The following is a 17346-nucleotide window of genomic DNA, read 5'->3' as shown; positions in this document are numbered from 1 at the left end:
ATGGTAAAGTTTTATAACTTACTGTACACTGGTGGGGATTGGGGAAACCATTGAAGGTTGGAAAGCTTAAAATAAAATCATGTATTCATACCGACTTTTGGATTTTAATCGTGTATTAAGAATTTATATTTTGCCCCTATTATCGTTCACTTTTTATTATATCGATATATCATTTGATCACTGTGTTTTATTTTTATTATTTTTAATGTGTCACATAATCTTCTGCTAAATTAACTATAAATGCAAAGTTTTAAGTTCAAAATAATAGAACGTTCTTTATTTTTGTCAGCACCTAGGACAAACTGAATTTAAATTTTCTGTGAGTATTAGGAGCAAAATATAAAAGTCAAATAATAAAAATACGTACTATAATATGTAAAAATGACAATATAAGTAAAATACAGGGCGTTTTTGATAAATTTCTCTGGATTTTATGATTTATATATATGCTTTCATATAGTTTTTTATGGTGTAGGATAAGAGAACTAATCGAATCCAGTTATTATTTCACCAAAGTAAGATCGGCAAAAATGTACCAATACCTAATTTACGACTTACTGATTGTGTAAATAGTAAAAAGGACATGGAAGCCGTCCTCTCCTTTTATTTTTCTCTTGTGTTGTAATAGTTTCATGCATTAGTGAAAGGTTTTCTACAGTGGACTCTTCTATCTCTAAAACCCAGTAGTTTATATAGATCTAGCACTAAATAATTGATCTATACGGAATGACTCATAAAAATAATAATAGATCTAAGATGATTAATCTTAGATTTGATTTCTAAAAGGAAAATTACAGAGAGAAAGACGGTAATAAAAATAATGTCATTTTATGTGATATATCTGTCGATAGATCAGCTTTCACTTTACTAGACTAGAGATCTCTCTTTCTTCCCCTCTAGTTTAGATCTAAGAAACAAACTTAGAAGCACATATATGGGTCTGATTGAGTAAGCTAAATAGGTATTGGATTATTGTGTACTGGCATATGGGGTACTTGAGCTTTGATATCAATTATAATGTATTGGTTAAAGTGGTTTATTTGAGGTGACGGTGGTGGAGTCAACGGAGATAGTGAGATATAGAAAATAGGAGTTGAAGAAATAATAAAGATGACGATGATATGTGGTAAATTTGTGATTTAGAAAGAAAGAAGAGGAAGAAGATTGTTGACTTTAAAAAATAAGGAATCAATGAATGAGTAGGGAGGAGCTAGTCGGCAACTAGAGTTTGAGGGAGTGGGGACAAGATGGCCAGTGTTGCTAGATTATGAGGATTGATAGTCAAGAATGAAAGGAATGGCATTGGTTTGATGAAATCAGATTGGAATGAATGAGAATATTGGAAAAGATGAAAAGGAGGCTAGAGGTAAAAGAAGGTAGAAATTGTCAATAGTTTTCAATAATCCCAAATGGTTGCTTTTCATATATTTAAAGCATAACCAAAATTCAAATTAATCCTAATACAAAATGAACTCAACATCAAGCATTCGAACATCATTAGACAAGCTATCTCGAATTCAAGTGTTTAAACACCACTGGATAACGTATGAATACCGTTGGATGAAGATTGCTTTTGGATCGGAGAGTTCGAACGCCTGAATATTCTACTATTATCAAACTGTAGCGTTCGAACATCATTAACCAAGTGCTTGAACACCTCAACAAAAATGCTGATCTTCTATTCCATCATTCGAACATCGTTGGCCGAGCGTTCAACTACTCGAGCATGATGTCAAAAATTAATTAAAAATCCTAAATAACTAATACTACAATAAATACGTTTAAACCAGCGAACATAATCCCCATTGTAAGGTGACCCAGTTAGGCCTAGATCACATCATGGGTGGTACTCGAGACATGTTACCTAATATCCTACGGTATCCATATTTCCTCTACTTTTATAATATTAAAAAATTTAATAAAGTAGGGCAATAGAAAGTCAGCTTGCGATGAAATCTATCATTGCACTAGAACAAACAACACTAGGTAAGTATTTTATCTTTTCCTGGGTATTAAATATGCTACTTAATCATTATAATTATGTAATAAAAAATTATCTAGTTAATTTTCTTTCTTATTATTGCTAGGGTTTTATTTCAATTATGACCTATGATATTAAAATTGGTGACAATGAAACACACATTTCAACCGGCAAATATATTATTAGTTATCCGAACTAGATCTAATGGCGACACAATTAGAGATCAAATCATTTGATTAAATTTTCAACCAATATAACTATGCAAAACTATTTGAAAACTATATAGATAGTACTGAATAATTGAAAAAAAAAATCTCAAAAAATATATAATTGAATGTCTACTATTACCTAGCATTTTTTAAACTAATATTGACATTTAAATATATCAAATGATGCAACTTATGAATTACAATCTTAAGTTTACCTTCTATTTTTTTTTTAATAAAAAAATAGAATTATTTTATTTAAAAATCTAACTTCAGGACTAAAATACACTAGAATAAAAACAGGATAATTAAATATTAAAGATTATTATGTAATTTTTCATGTAACGGCTAAAATGGTTTTTGGTACATCTATCAATTCTTGTTGTTTGGTTCTTTAGCCAAATCAAACCGCCAAATGGTTTGTTCACCGATTTGACCACGTAGTCCGATATGATACTGGTATTTTAATAATGCTTACTAAAGACCTCCTATTTGAGCTTGATCACTGCTTCGATTACATGTGGGGCCGATTAAATCTACCGGGGCCCCGCCTCGCCATTGCTGCACCGTATTCCCATAAGAACACCGGATCCCCTCCTATTTCGCGTCAGCTGTTCCTCAGGAATAATGTAAGAAATCGCTGTTTCGCCACGTGTTATCCAACGCCTTCCCCCACTTCTTTAGCTTGTCCCCATTTCGATTCCGAGTACGCGAGATAGATCCTCTTGCAACCCCCGCGAAGCGAAGCGGAGGAGAAGAAATCCCCTCGAAACTCGAGACGAACTCCAGATCTCGATTGGAACCTTGTTTTATAGATCTCCTTCGACTTTCAACACCTCGATCTGTCGCTTCTCTTGGGGAGAAATGGCGACGGCGAGGGCGAGCTCCAGCCTCGCTTACCCTGAGAGGTTCTACGCCGCCGCCGCCTACGCCGGATTCGGCGGATCTCCCAGCTCCGCCGCCTCCTCCGGTGCGATCTCCAGGTTCCAGAACGATGTCGCACTCTTGCTCTATGGCCTCTACCAGCAGGTGAGATCCTGTAAATTTTGGTGATCATTTTTTTTTTGAAAATTTTTTTTTCGATTTCTTTTCGTTGATCTGGGCCGCTCTGTTGTTATTCATCCGTTGGCTTGACATCCGTGTTTGGGATTTGTTGTTTTGTTTGGATTTGATGTAGATCTGGAGTGAAATTTTGATTTGGGATTGTTGTTGAAATTTTTTGAGGCAGATCAAGGAGTTATTCGAAATTAGATAGACGTTGTGGTTGGCACTTGTTTAGTTGGTGCGAATTTTCACTTAATTTCACTAAATTTGATGATTGGATGCAGGCTACGGTAGGACCTTGTACTGGTCCGAAACCGAGAGCGTGGAACCCTGTGGAGCATAGCAAATGGACAAGGTTGGTACTTTTAATGTCCGCCAATGTTGTTTCACATGCAATTTTCTTTTTTTTGTTAGAATTTTGAGAACAAGTCGGTCGTTAAAACAGGGATTTTGTTTCATGTGCAACGATAGTGCATTGACTGTTTTGACTTTGTTCCTCTTTGATTATATAAGAACCCACATTTAATATCCTTTCCTGCTTTCCACGGGTTCCAAATTTACTAAGTAGGAATGAGGTAATTACTGGTTATCAGGAAGTCAATGCTTGTAATGTTTTACCAACATTTGATTTGATTAAAAAGATCTGCTATGGTATACTTAGAAAGGAATTTCATTATCCAGTGGCAAAGAAGTATGAAATTTTATTTGTGCATTACATCAAGTAATAAGATATATTTGATCTTTAATTTTATTTTATATTACAATGTGAAGAGGATTGTTTGATATATCTGCACATCTTTAGGTAATTCAATGTTTCAGAAAAATGCCTGAGGTATGAGGATAGTCACCTCACTGCATAATACATAGGTAGTATGAAGACACATATATGGGTGTGTATGCAGTCCAACAATAAAATATGTCAAACTATTATATATGAAATAGATATATTGTTAGTATAAATCAATATATATGTAAATGTATCAAATGGTATATCGTGAAATGTACCCAGTAATTAATATGAAGTAATAAAACTCACCGAATTGCTCAATTAACATATCCTTGTGGAATTTGTCAAATTAGTGGTCTCGTGATAGTTATCCATGACTTCTTCTCATGTACATTAGTATGCCAAATGTCCCAGAAAGTTAGAGTTTTCTGCTTTACAACCGAGTAAACTAATTCTTGTGTGGGGATGTCACCCTTATTAATTCACTAGTGCATATGCAACAGATAGCAAGTCACAAACCTTTGCTTGACTTGTGAAACCTGAAAAATAAATGAAGGAGCATATGTTACAGTTTTACAATTTGATATCAGGAACTATTATCATAGTTAACGTGCAATGAACAAGCCTATTGGGGGGGGGGGTGGGGTGGGGTGGGGTGGTTGGAAAAGAGCATTTATTATTTAAGGACTTTAGTCATTGAAGGCAGTACATTGTGGCCCTAGAGCTTAGCATCTTTTTCCTAGTTGAACCTAGTTTCTGACTTGAGAAGGATCTTAGTGTGACAATTGGATTACTTGCATATCCCACTTTTGCATGACCAGTAAGTAAGTATACTACTAGCTTAGCAGTGTAGCTACTAATAACTTATATTTACCTCGACGTCCTTACATCTTTATTGAGATTGTTAAGAGAGAGTGGAGGAGCTTATGAAGATCCAATTATTAAACTTCAGAAGGATCATGCCATTACTCACATTGAGTGAACGAGAAGTATGGAAAGAATATATGTTAAGTTTGGAAATATGCACATAGTGGGCTTTCCTCATTTTTTGATGAAGCATTTTGATCCTTTTGCGTGAAGAGGAATCTTTGTGTTTCCTTTTTTCTCATGCTGGTAAGACTGAGGGCCTTGTAGGGGCTTTTACCCTGTTAGTTGCTTATTTGGCAAGAGAAATTTTCTTTACATGTAGTTTATGCCACTCAGAACTAGCATAATCCTCATGGAGTAAGACATTATTGCTGTTCGAGTAGCTTTGGTTTATTTGAACTGCATGAAAAGAAGAGTTTAGTAAGGATTTATTGAGTTGCCAACAGATTTCTTTTACCATTTTCTGTATTTGTGATTCTGGAACTTTTCATTTGTTCCTTTCGTTAGATTAATCAGGTTTTGCTAGTGAATACATTCATAGAATAGAATACTACTCTATTGGGTTGCCAGGCTTGTCACAGTCTAAAGCATAGACATTTGGTTCAATTACACTTGTAAGCATCAACTTCCATGTTATTCTTATACTCAAGTGATTGCAAATCTTATTATAAGTCACTGGAGATAATTTAATCTTTATAAAAAGTAACTTAATGAATACTCTATTTCTGTTTATGCTGTCAGTAGGTACACATCTAGCCTTGAAAAAAAACTCTTAACTTTTAAGGCTTCTAAACTTTGGTTCACCTTGCACCTAGATAGATGCTTGGGATCTATGCTCTCTCTATCTACCGTCTGACTAACTAATCATACAAATTTGGTATATTGTTTTTTTTTTTAAAGTGACAATAGTCTGCAGCCTTGAATAAACATCTCACATCAAAATCTACTAGCGAAACATTTTTTAACTTATCCGTAGAGTACTTTTATCAATGTATAGTTTAATGTGCAGTCCTGTTGGCTAATTATGTTCATCATTTATGAAATTATACTTTCAGCTGGCATGGGCTTGGAAACATGGCGTCAGCAGAAGCAATGCGTCTTTTTGTGAAAATTTTGGAGGTACTTGGAAATACCTTATATTTTTGGTTGTATATGTTATTGTGCATACCTTATTCTTTATTTTTCTTGACAGGAGGAAGATCCTGGTTGGTATTCCAGAGTCCCTGAGTTCACAATAGAACCTATTGTAGATGTTGAGATGCATGTAAGTATATTGAGGATAATACTTTTAGTTGGTTATCGTTGGTTCGTATAAATGATTAGATCTCGCTAGCGATAAATATATGCTTTTCTTTCCCCTTGGTCTTCTTTATAGTGGTAAACAAGTAAACAACTCGTTGCAGTTGCATTTCTTTTGTTAAGATTTTCAAGCCTTTTGTTGTCATAATTTTCTTCTCCTAGTGATGATTTCTAGATTTGCTTGATATTACTAGAATCATGGATGGCCCATGCTTATTGGCGATGTTACTGTTGAGATCTTTTGGTGGCAATAAAAGGGAATTTGTAAATAACCACCTATATTGAGTGTCATTAGTTGATCTGACCTGTGTGAACCTTTGTCAATTGGGCTTGCACTTATTGAGGAACATGTGCTTATCTGGTGAGGGTGTGCTGCTGATAGGCATTCACTTACTAGCATGGAGTGTCACAAGGTGCGGCAAGATTAGTCAATGCTTGAGAGGAATATCATTTGGTGCAAAAGATCATTAATTGCTAAATTTGGCTGTGTTTATGGTAGTATCCAATTTTCCTAGATAGTAATCTAGGTCCATGTGAGATGATCTTTATCACTTTTCTTATTTTCTGTAGAAGCCTAAGCTGGAATCAGCCGCTGAGTCAGCTAGTCCAAATGGGATCCCTTTTCTGGAGCCTAAGACAATTTCTGCAGAAAATGGAAGTGTGCTTGAAACCCAGGACAAGGATGTTATAATGGAAGGTCTTGGTTCAATTGGTATTTATGATCAATGGACTGCACCTCCAGTGACAGGGCAGCCTCCAAAACCCCGCTATGAGGTACACAATCGATTTTCTGCAACTGCCTTCTATTTGTAGGATTGACTATTGAGAATGTTCTTTGTTAGTTATTTGACAGACTAACATCAGATTTAAATATTTTATTTTATGCAGCATGGAGCAGCTATAGTGCAAGATAAAATGTACGTTTTTGGTGGAAACCATAATGGCCGTTATCTTAGTGATCTTCAGGTACCTGACAGAATTGATAAGCTCATTTTCCTCTCGTGTCAATCAGCATAATTTAAATAATCATCTCTTTAACTTTTCAGTAGTGTGGCCATGTGACAGTTAAGGTGTCTGGAACATGAGTTGTTTGTATGGTTTTGTTATTCACTTTCAATTTCCATGTATCGGTTATTAAAACTATCTCTAGCAAATGCTTACCTAGCATCACTATTTGGTGCCCCATAGTCTTATTTATGCCGATTAATATTAGTATTAACTTTAGATAAGCTGGCTTTCTAATTTTATTTTTTTTAAACTCTTGAGCAAAGGTTTTGGATTTGAAGAGTTTGACTTGGTCGAAGATAGAGGCTAAAACACAAACAGGATCTCCAGAATCAGTGAACACAGTGCCAGTTGCTCCTTGCGCTGGTCATTCTTTGGTAATTTGGGGAATTCTGTATGTGTAGTTTGATTTTCTAAAAAGTGTACATATTGTTAAAACTAATAGAAACCTTGCTCTCGGTGGCAATGATTTTCTTGCAGATTGCATGGGGAAACAAAATTATATCTATTGCTGGGCACACCAAAGATCCTTCTGAGACTGTTACAGGTTCAAATAATTTCATATGATTCTATCTGGCTATTTTTATACTCACCCACATTGCACTGATCATATTTTAGTCTTTATATGCCAGCAAAGGAATTTGATCCACAAACTTGTACCTGGTCAAACTTAAAGACTTATGGGAAACCCCCGGTAATCATTATTGATCTATATTTGTAGTATAAAAGCATCAAAATGCTCCATTTTGACATTGTGAGCTACACTTTCTTTTACAATCCCATGCGCTTAGATCTGTGGAGAAGCATCTTTCTTATGCCTAATAGTGAATTAACTGATGTGAGTTCATCAACATAGTGTTTCTAATGAAGAGCCACTGTGTACTATTGCAATAGATAATTGATGAATTTTACATGTAATTCAATGAGAGTCAGCAAAAAAAAAAAAAGCTGGGATCTGTTTTTCCTGGTCTTATTAAGTTTCAGCTATCTGACTTTAATATGGAGATAAATTAGATCAGAGAAGTAATTGATTCATTTAAGGTTTCTTCTATAGTATTTTACATGTAATTCAATGAGAGTGGGGAAAAAAAATAGCTGGGATCAGTTTTTCCTAGTTTTATTAAGTTCTAGTTATCTGACATAATTAGATCTGAGAAGTAGTTGATTCATTTAATTGGTTTCTTCTATAGATCTCACGTGGAGGCCAGTCAGTGACTCTTGTTGGAACAACCTTAGTCATGTTTGGCGGTGAAGATGCAAAGAGATCTCTTTTGAATGATTTGCACATTCTTGACCTGGAAACCATGACTTGGGACGATATTGATGCTATGTAAGTTGTAGATATTTCTGAACTTGGTATTCTCTGAAATTTTTCTCCTTGGTGATTATTATGGTACAGATAGTTATTTTAATTGTTTCATTGAATTGGCTATGCACAAAATGATAAATGTCAGCTTAAAGAATGCACATTGAATTCCACATTTTTACAATTCAATAGCATTTTCATTATGCTTTATGATTCAGGTGGTACCTGGTAGAAAATTCATGTTTCTTTTTTTTGTCATCTTTGAGGCTTGAGTAAATAATTGTATTAGCTTTCTAATTCTGCATTGTGTTTTCTTTCTCGGATGTCACCCCTGAAGTATCTTCTGTATCCTTTTTGATTTAATCATTTCTAATATATCAACAACCCTTAATTCTCAATTCATTTTCTCACTAGAATTGGATCTACCTTAACAAATTTCAGATGAATATCCTCTTTTGCACATTATGTCAAAACATTTTGAGTAGACAAGAAAACATGGTTTCTTAGTCTCTGGTATAAAGGAAAGAGGGAAGGATCCTTTTTCTTTTTGTGCTTAAATTGATTTCTCATTTGCATGTATAATGCAGCATCTTAATACATGAAATTAAATGTAATGTGTTAACAAAAAGACTGAAGTATACAAACTGTTTATATGCTGATCTTTAAACTAAAAATAATTTCAGGAAATTTTCCACGTGTTACAGTAGGTAGCATTCCCAGCCTATTTGGACCTAATTCTACTAAATTGTACATTCGGACACATTTATATGATTATAATATTGGGCAACCTAACCTAATTATTGAAAATTTTCTTTGTTACTTTTAGAGGAACACCTCCTTCTCCAAGGTCAGACCATGCTGCCGCTTGCCATGCAGAACGGTATCTTTTGATTTTTGGTGGAGGATCTCATGCTACATGCTTCAATGATCTACATGTCCTTGACTTGCAAACTGTGAGGACTACTATCCTCTTATAATGCTAAGATGGAAGCATTGTGCAAATCTTTCAACCATTGTCTGATTGTTCATGTCTGTTTTTTTTTTCCTACAGATGGAGTGGTCGAGACCTAATCAGCAGGGTTTAACTCCGGAACCCCGAGCTGGGCATGCAGGTGTAACTGTTGGAGACAACTGGTTCATTGTTGGTGGTGGAAATAATAAGAGTGGTATGATTTTGAAGACTTCTTCATACATATATAATAAATAAGTTCTCATATAGGGGCTTATATTGTTTTAGATCCATTATCTTCTCTTCGCGTGGTTCTTTCTCCACATTTCTTAAATTTAATCCTTTAATTTGTAGTATGCATAATTTCACTAAAATAATTGGGGCTAGAAGCTTGGTTGTTCTGGTTGTTGATTAATCAAAATGATGTCAAGGAAAAAATGGTTGCTCATGAGAAGATAAAGGATATCGTATTGTATTGCTGTATATTTCATTGTTTGAAGTTTTGCTTTCGGTTTTGGCTTGGTTAAAAAGCGAAAATATTTCGGTCAGTTTCACTTTTGGTTTCGTTGTATCGGTTTCAGACTTCTTTTGATAAATAGTCTTCTTTTTCTTTTTTTCAATACATCATACAAAATAAATAGTCTTCTTTATCTTATTTTTCAATACATCATACAAAATCTAATAGCATTTAAGAATGAGTTCGATATTGAGTTAGATACAAGTTGGATTTAAGTCAAATTCAACTTAGGATTATTAGGGTAGTTTCGGTTGGATGCTAGTTTCAGGGAGCAGTTTCAGATCTAATAGGACTGAAACGGGAAATGATTTGGCAAAATGTCCTGGCTTTGGTTGAAACTTAAAACCACTCTTTATATTCATATGATCTTATAAATAAAGGAGTAGATGGAGGACATTTTTAAATTAGATGTTAGGGGCTACCTCTACCTGTGCCTACTAACATTATGTCCTTCAGCAGTCTTTTCGGAGCTTGAAAAAGGAGGTGTTACATAGTAGTGTGATAGATAGCATAAAACTTTTGTCAAGAATGCCAAAATAAATCCTTGTAAGAGTTTACACTTTTATTTCTTCACTAATGGAATGTGCTACATCTTTGCCACTCAGAGGCACTGACTATAGGAGGGATTCTGCATATCGGAACCTGGCTCAAGGTTTCTTCCATATGAAAATGTTCAGAAGAGAAGGGGATCTCATGTTACTGGCTTTGAATATAAAAACAATTTTAGGGACTGTAGGCACATTGATAAAGAGGGGGATCAACATAATCTGGCAGAATGGATTGAAAAAAATATAAAATGAAAAAGAAAATAATTTGTTATCTATTACATTAAGAAAATATGGAAGTAGAATGGTTAGAGTTGTGGATGAGTGGAGTCTAACCTCAATCATAGATGGACAACATGTTTTTGGTGAGGATGCCTATATCATAGAGACTATAGAATAACAAAACTTAAGGCCCTACTTTCTGACAACTTGGCTGAGTGGCTCCACCTTGTGCTCCTAGTATGTGTTACCCTAGTTTCTTTCTTTCCGTTTATCCTATTGGCATTATCCTGGTTTGCTTTTCTTTTGCATGATGCTGCTGGCACTTATGCATAGTTCGTTGCAGGAGTCTCTGAAACTCTTGTACTTAACATGTCTACGCTGGTATGGTCAGTTGTTACCACAGTTCAAGGACGTGTGCCCCTTGCGAGTGAGGTGTGTTTTATATACTGCATTTTGCTTCATGATAATATATGTGATATTTAAGTTTGCATCTTTGTGGTATTCTTATCAAAGCATAATAAATTCTTTTTTCACGTATCGTGGGATCAGATTAATTTTTTTGTAAGATATGCAACTGCAGAAATTATGAGTCCAGGCTCCAGATTTTGTACTTCTATATGGACAGTACCCTTTCAAAGATGTAATCAACTTTATTGGTGAACAGTAGGGGGAAATAGATTGGAAGAACTAATGAAATGCTGAAAGAAACCTAATAATAATTTGCAATAATGCAGATTAAATGTATTATCGCTTCTCGAAGATGCACCAAACTATGTTCAGTGTCTTCTGGGTGCTGAAGTTCTAGCATGGGTGGTTTAAAAATAATAGCCTGCTGCTTCTGTCCTTGGAATGTTTTTTGATGGATATATCGCAAAATGATTCATAGGTAGTTATAAGGTCTCTTTTCCCGATAGGGTGGCAAGATTGGTCAGAGTGGATCACGAAGAAACCAAACTTTGGTACAAGTAACAACCAGTTAGGTTTTGACAAAATGACAGTACTATACCTTGACTTGCTCATAAAATGTATGTGGGTCTAAAACTGACCCACCAACTTTCGGGAAATAATCAAAGTCAGCTTTTACTCCATTAAGTTATGGGGAAAATTCCTGATAAGTTGGTTGTCTCTGTAACCCAAAATATCGGTCTTAGCTACAAAAGTTGTCCTAGTTAGTTGTCCCTGGCTCCCTGCATGACCACTAGTTTTGGGATAACAATATTAATCTGATCCATTTTTAATAAGGATATATAACCTAGAATCATCTTGAAGATTAATTCCTGTAAACCCAACTATTTCTGGTTAGCTCATGCCAGTTGCCAAGTCTATTTTGGTATTCCTCCTTCCCACAGCCCAATTAAGACCTAGAGTATAAGTGTCCATGTCTACATATTTGTGATATTCGATGCTATGCTTCTAGACTTCTAGTGAAGTATACAATGCTTCTAGACTTTTAGTGAAGTATACATAGCATCTAGACTTTTAGTGAAGTACATACCAAGGTTCCAAGTATCGGAATCGGGATCGGAATCGGCTAAAAAACGATACATATCGGCCATATCGGCAGTATCGGACTGTATTTTAAAATAATTTTTAAAATAAAGAAAATTCTTAATTTTTTCAGAAAAATCATAATAAGATATAAATATAAATTAATCATATATAAAGTCTAAAACCTAACAAATAAATATTATTTTCTCAATTTTTATTCTCCCCCTTTCTACTACTCACTCTCTTTCTCCCACACAAATTAAAAACAATTCCCTTAAAAAAACTCTCCCTCTCCCTTATTGACTACCACCTCTTTTTCTCTTTAACATAGTTTTTTAATTTTATTTTTTCTCCACGTCTCTCTCCTCTTCCCCCTCTCTCTTCTTCCCTCTCTCTCTTACTGTTGAAACCCACAAACTCTTTGTTTTTCTTTTCCTCTCTTTTGCTCCATCTCTTTCTCTCTCTTTCTCTCTTTCCCTCTCTCTCTTCCCCCTTCTCTTTCTCTCTCTTGCTCCCTCTCTTTCTCTCTCTCTCTTTCCCCTTTCTTTCTCTCTTATCCACGCTCGTCTCATGTGGGATCAGCTAATACGGCTGATCCCAACCCGAAACAAATTGGGTATCGGCCGGACCAAAACCAATCAATAGCCTGGATATGGCCGATCCTGATCCATTTCGGCCGATCCCACTCGGGATCGGACGAAAGTAGGAACCATGGTATACACCATTAGGAAAACCAAAAGCAGTAAACTTCTATGGAGTGATTTCTTCAATGCCACCTTCATCATGTTATTTCTCACTTGCATTAATTCAGTAGGATTTACTTTTTCTATTCCATCTTCTGAAAATTATTTAGATTGGATAGCCGATGAGTCTCAAATTTTATGCTCGCTTCTTCTCCAATTTATCATGTGGGAATATGGAATCTTGTTAATTGTGTTTGTCATTTTTCTCTATCTTGTCATTGTTTAAACCATAGTTCGAAATTTCAGTTTCAGTTTTGGTTTCGGCTTTTGGTTAAAAGGCAAAATGTTTTCGACAGTTTCTGTTCTAGTTCCGTCGTATTAGTTTCGAACTTCTTTTGATAAAGTCTTTTTAATCTCATTTTTCAATGCATAACACAAAATCTAATAGCATTTAAGCAACGGGATTGACATTGAGTTAGGTACAAGTTGGATTCAAGTCGAATCCAGCTTAGTGTTTAAAACAGACATTAAAAAATTGTTATTAGAGTTGTTTCGGTTGGATGCTAGTTTCGGGAAGCAGTTTCGGCAAAACGTCTTGTTTTCAGATAAAATTTCATACCATAGTTTAAACATGTCTTGAAATTTAGCACTAGTCAATTTGGAGGTCCTAGAGTAGTAATGTGTTCTATCAAGAACAGTTTTACCATCTTGGAGAATTGAAGAGTGCAGACCCTTAATTTGAGTTTATTCTCTCATAACTTAACAAAATCACCTGTTCAGACAGATTCTTTTGCTAACTGACTCAGAAATTGTGCTCTAGGGCTTGAGTTTAGTTCTTAGCACCTACGGTGGCGAAGATTTTCTTGTGTCATTTGGAGGATATAATGGGCGTTACAGCAATGAGGTAACTAACTATGGCCTTTGTGTAAATTTACTTTGTTAATTACTTTTATCTACTTTTCTGACCTTTCCTGATGGTTAGGTCTATGTTCTTAAACCAAGCCACAAATCAGACGTGCAGTCCAAGATGATAGAGGAATCTGTGGCAGACAGTGTTGCTGCACTACTTCCTACAACAAATGCTAGCAGGGATGTGGCACCTGAGATTGAAGCTCCTCAAGATGGAAAAATTAGAGAGATTGTGATGGACAACGTTGACTCCGAATTTGTGGTAACTTCCTGCAAAAAAATTATCTCAGCTTGCTGAACAAATAGCTTGATACACACATATATATATATATATAGTCAAAATATAGGAAAGTTGTAAGAAATTTTGGCCATTGGTTGTGCCTCGAGATTGTAAATCTAAAAAGCTAAAATTCTAGGTCAAGTGAAAAAGTACTTGGTACGAGGTTTTGGTAACTCCTGTGGGTGTACTAAATGGCTATAATGTGTTAAATCTTTTCTCAAGATTTCCCACAAAGTTTGTATTCTAGGTCTCTATATATACACATACTCATGTAGCAGTTTGAACTTACTTTTAGATTAAGTGCCAATTACCAAGAAGTTGGCAACAATTCAGACTAAATGCACTTAATTTTGAAAGCCTTTATGGTGTAAAACTGTCAGAGACAGATTTTAAGCATATAGCATGGTATATTTGTTAGTATTAATTAATTGATTAGGTATAGATTTTACTGTGAGACTTTCTACACTTTACACGCTTTACTGTAACTCTCAGAATATGAGAAGTGAGGAAGCAAGAGAACGACTTGTAGCAGCTCTCAAGACCGAGAAAGAGGAGTTAGAAGCAGCAGTTATCAAGGAACAACTGCAGACTCTCCAGCTTAAGCAAGAGCTTGCAGAAGCGGAAAATAGAAATGCCGAGCTCACGAAGGCAAGCTTTATGATGCTTTTGTCTTTGACTTTGTGAAATATCAGGCTTTTGCTTTTTCTCTTTTAGAATTTTGGAAGTTCTTAGGAGACATTCTTGATTGGCTGAAACACCACTTAATTATGTTTGCTTCATTGTAGTTAGGCTTGGTTGATGTGAAAACAATTCAAGATGTGGTATCTGAAATTATGACTATAATGCAGCAACGTCATGAATTACCAGCTTCTAAACTAGTGTCCTTGTCTTTTATCATATATCAATGTAGCTTCCGTAAGATTTGTATCTTATAAACTACTTATTGGATCAAGTCTAATTCTATATACTTGGCTTTCTTTTCTTGTTCTAAATTATTGCTTATAGTGTAAAGTGTAAACCAGGGAAGGCTGGAACCAACACACACTCCACAGAAAGAACTTTTTCTTTTAGTGGCTTTAAGTGTTCTTCTGTTGTAATTATGTAGGAACTTCAATCTGTTCGTGGTCAACTTGCCGCTGAACAGTCAAGGTGTTTCAAACTTGAGGTATGCACATAAAATCAATGACCTTTATCTGTTGCTTCTCATCTACGGTTTGATGCATAAATCCGTATTGCACAATTTGATGCTCTGAGTCATCTACATGACTGAGCCTAAAAATATTCCAGAAATATCATGCTTGAGTCAAAAACAACCTTGGCCTAAAAACTTGTAGCCTGATGTTCCTTGGCTGATGTTGAGATGGCTATTAAGCCCTACACATGATAGATCTGGTCATTTATTTACTTGGCGAAAATCACACATCAACCTAGCAAAGCCCATTGGTGCTCATTTTATTCATGCATACATATTCTGAACTTTCTGCTGATTTATTCGTGCAATATAGTTCTTTAGTAATCACTCAGTTCTATTTGTCAATATGGAATTGAATTTGAATAGCAGATGCAATTATCATATGACCTCTTAATTTGCTTACTTTTAATAACTTCAGATGATATATTTTGTGCTTTTATGCCTTTTAATTTCTCAACATTTTCTGATAAGACACATGAAGTAGTGATTATGATTAGTGGGCTTAATTAAGGGCCAGTTATACCCTATTAAATATGGGAATAAAAAGACTAATTCCACCAATAACGTTCTCTATTCCACTATGATTATAAGAGATATTTCTGGGACATTGTTGAAAGAACAAAAACAACCAGTGATACTAGCTGTAAGATCAGAAATTTGAATTCCACAAGATCTAGGATGGACTATCCTCGGACCATTATTGAGGAACACTATCCCAATGAGGATTTATATCATATCTCTATCCCCAGGATGCAAATCTCAGAACCAAATAACACCTATATATTTCCATTTTTTATGGTTATCTGGTTGCAAATGCTTGCATGGTAAATAGGCGATTTATTTCTCAGTGGCTTCAATCAAGATTTATTACCTGAAACCTCTTTTTACAATTACAGTGTAAATGAAATGTAGCTTCAAAATGCATGTTCAATTAATTTGAATATGTCTAGTATTTTCCGCATAGTTGTTAGAACTATTGTCCACGTTCTGAAACTGGAAACTAGGATCTATATGAGAAAACCAGCTTGAATCTCCTCTTAAACGCCAATTGTTTATCTTTTATTCTTAGCTAAAACTAGCAGATTTCCTGGCATTCAATAAGGTCTAGACATTCTGGAAGCACATACATTGATCTTTTAAATTCATTGCAGAATGGAGAAAACGCCAAAATTTAAATATTCATGACTTGTGTAGATGTGATAAACAATATCAATGATCGTGTGCAGTTAATCTAACTTGAATATTTGTTCGCTTAGGTTGATGTGGCGGAGCTACGGCAAAAGCTTCAGACACTGGAGACACTGGAGAAGGAGGTCGAGCTGCTCCAACGGCAGAAAGCTGCTTCTGAGCAAGCAGCACTGAGCGCGAAGCAGAGGCAGAGTTCTGGTGGTATGTGGGGTTGGCTTGCTGGAACCCCTCCTGACAGGTCTGACTCGCAATGATTTTGTGAGAGCAGCAGTTGATTCATACAGATCAATCAGTCAATGTCATTCTCCTCACTTGGTGTCATCAATCTTTTTCTATAGTTTTCCTGGTGGTGTTAATTGAGGTCATAACAATAAGTGGTCACAGTGTAGAAGAGATCAAATATGCAGTTCTCATAGAAATTCTTAGACACCTGTCCTCTCTCCGCCTCTCCCCTATATATGTTAGCCTTATGAGGGCAAATCCTTTTCCCTTTTTTTCATTTGAGTGATTTGTCTTACAAGCGTATTATTGTATTATTTGTTTACTATCAGAAATCTTCTGGAATTTGTTTACTGATAGATATTCTTTAGAAAGTGGACTACTTTCTCTCTTCTTGCTTCTATAATTAGTCAAGATGTGTTAATGCGATATCCAGAGCCAGTACGCCGTTAACCACATCCAGGTACCGTGAGATTTGCAGATTAATCTGCCTACTTATTCCCATCCTTTTTTTTTTTTAATGTAACGAGTGTTACCCTTTTTTATATGTAATTTAATTGGTGATATGGTCATTCTTGAGGGGATTCACCTGATGATTATTTAACCCTAGATTTGCAATGGATCTTGATTTTTCTTTTTCCTGACAGAAAGGTTGCAGCCCAGCTTTATTAAAACCCAGTACTCTCTTTGCATCTTGATGTACAACGCTGCTAGTCCCA

General features: G+C 35.4%; 1 protein-coding gene across 1 annotated transcript; it reads left to right on the top strand.

Moving 5' to 3' along the window:
• The first annotated feature begins 2879 nt into the window (after window positions 1-2879).
• LOC140775653 (acyl-CoA-binding domain-containing protein 6) lies at window positions 2880-17033 on the top strand. The gene is made up of 18 exons (XM_073119040.1): window positions 2880-3216; window positions 3516-3586; window positions 5881-5944; window positions 6018-6089; window positions 6695-6898; window positions 7013-7090; window positions 7396-7506; window positions 7610-7676; window positions 7762-7823; window positions 8320-8459; window positions 9262-9388; window positions 9487-9601; window positions 11012-11100; window positions 13660-13743; window positions 13822-14010; window positions 14521-14676; window positions 15134-15193; window positions 16477-17033. The coding sequence occupies exons 1-18, from the start codon at window positions 3052-3054 to the stop codon at window positions 16660-16662; spliced, it is 2040 nt and encodes a 679-aa protein (XP_072975141.1). The 5' UTR covers window positions 2880-3051; the 3' UTR covers window positions 16663-17033.
• Window positions 17034-17346: the final 313 nt, after the last annotated feature.

This window comes from Typha angustifolia, chromosome 14, assembly GCF_048772165.1.
Source record: "Typha angustifolia cultivar Huaian chromosome 14, ASM4877216v1, whole genome shotgun sequence".
Lineage (NCBI taxonomy): Eukaryota > Viridiplantae > Streptophyta > Magnoliopsida > Poales > Typhaceae > Typha > Typha angustifolia.
This window is presented reverse-complemented; position numbering and strand designations above follow the sequence as displayed.

What these genes read in the sequence shown, in the direction of transcription:
- LOC140775653 (XM_073119040.1), top strand. Translation starts at nt 3,052, where the DNA reads ATGGCGACGGCGAGGGCGAGCTCCAGCCTCGCTTACCCTGAGAGGTTC. An exon ending in TCTATGGCCTCTACCAGCAG is followed by an intron (nt 3,217 to 3,515) that starts GTGAGATCCTGT and finishes GATTGGATGCAG; the next exon opens with GCTACGGTAGGACCTTGTAC. An exon ending in ATGTCCTTGACTTGCAAACT is followed by an intron (nt 9,389 to 9,486) that starts GTGAGGACTACT and finishes TTTTTCCTACAG; the next exon opens with ATGGAGTGGTCGAGACCTAA.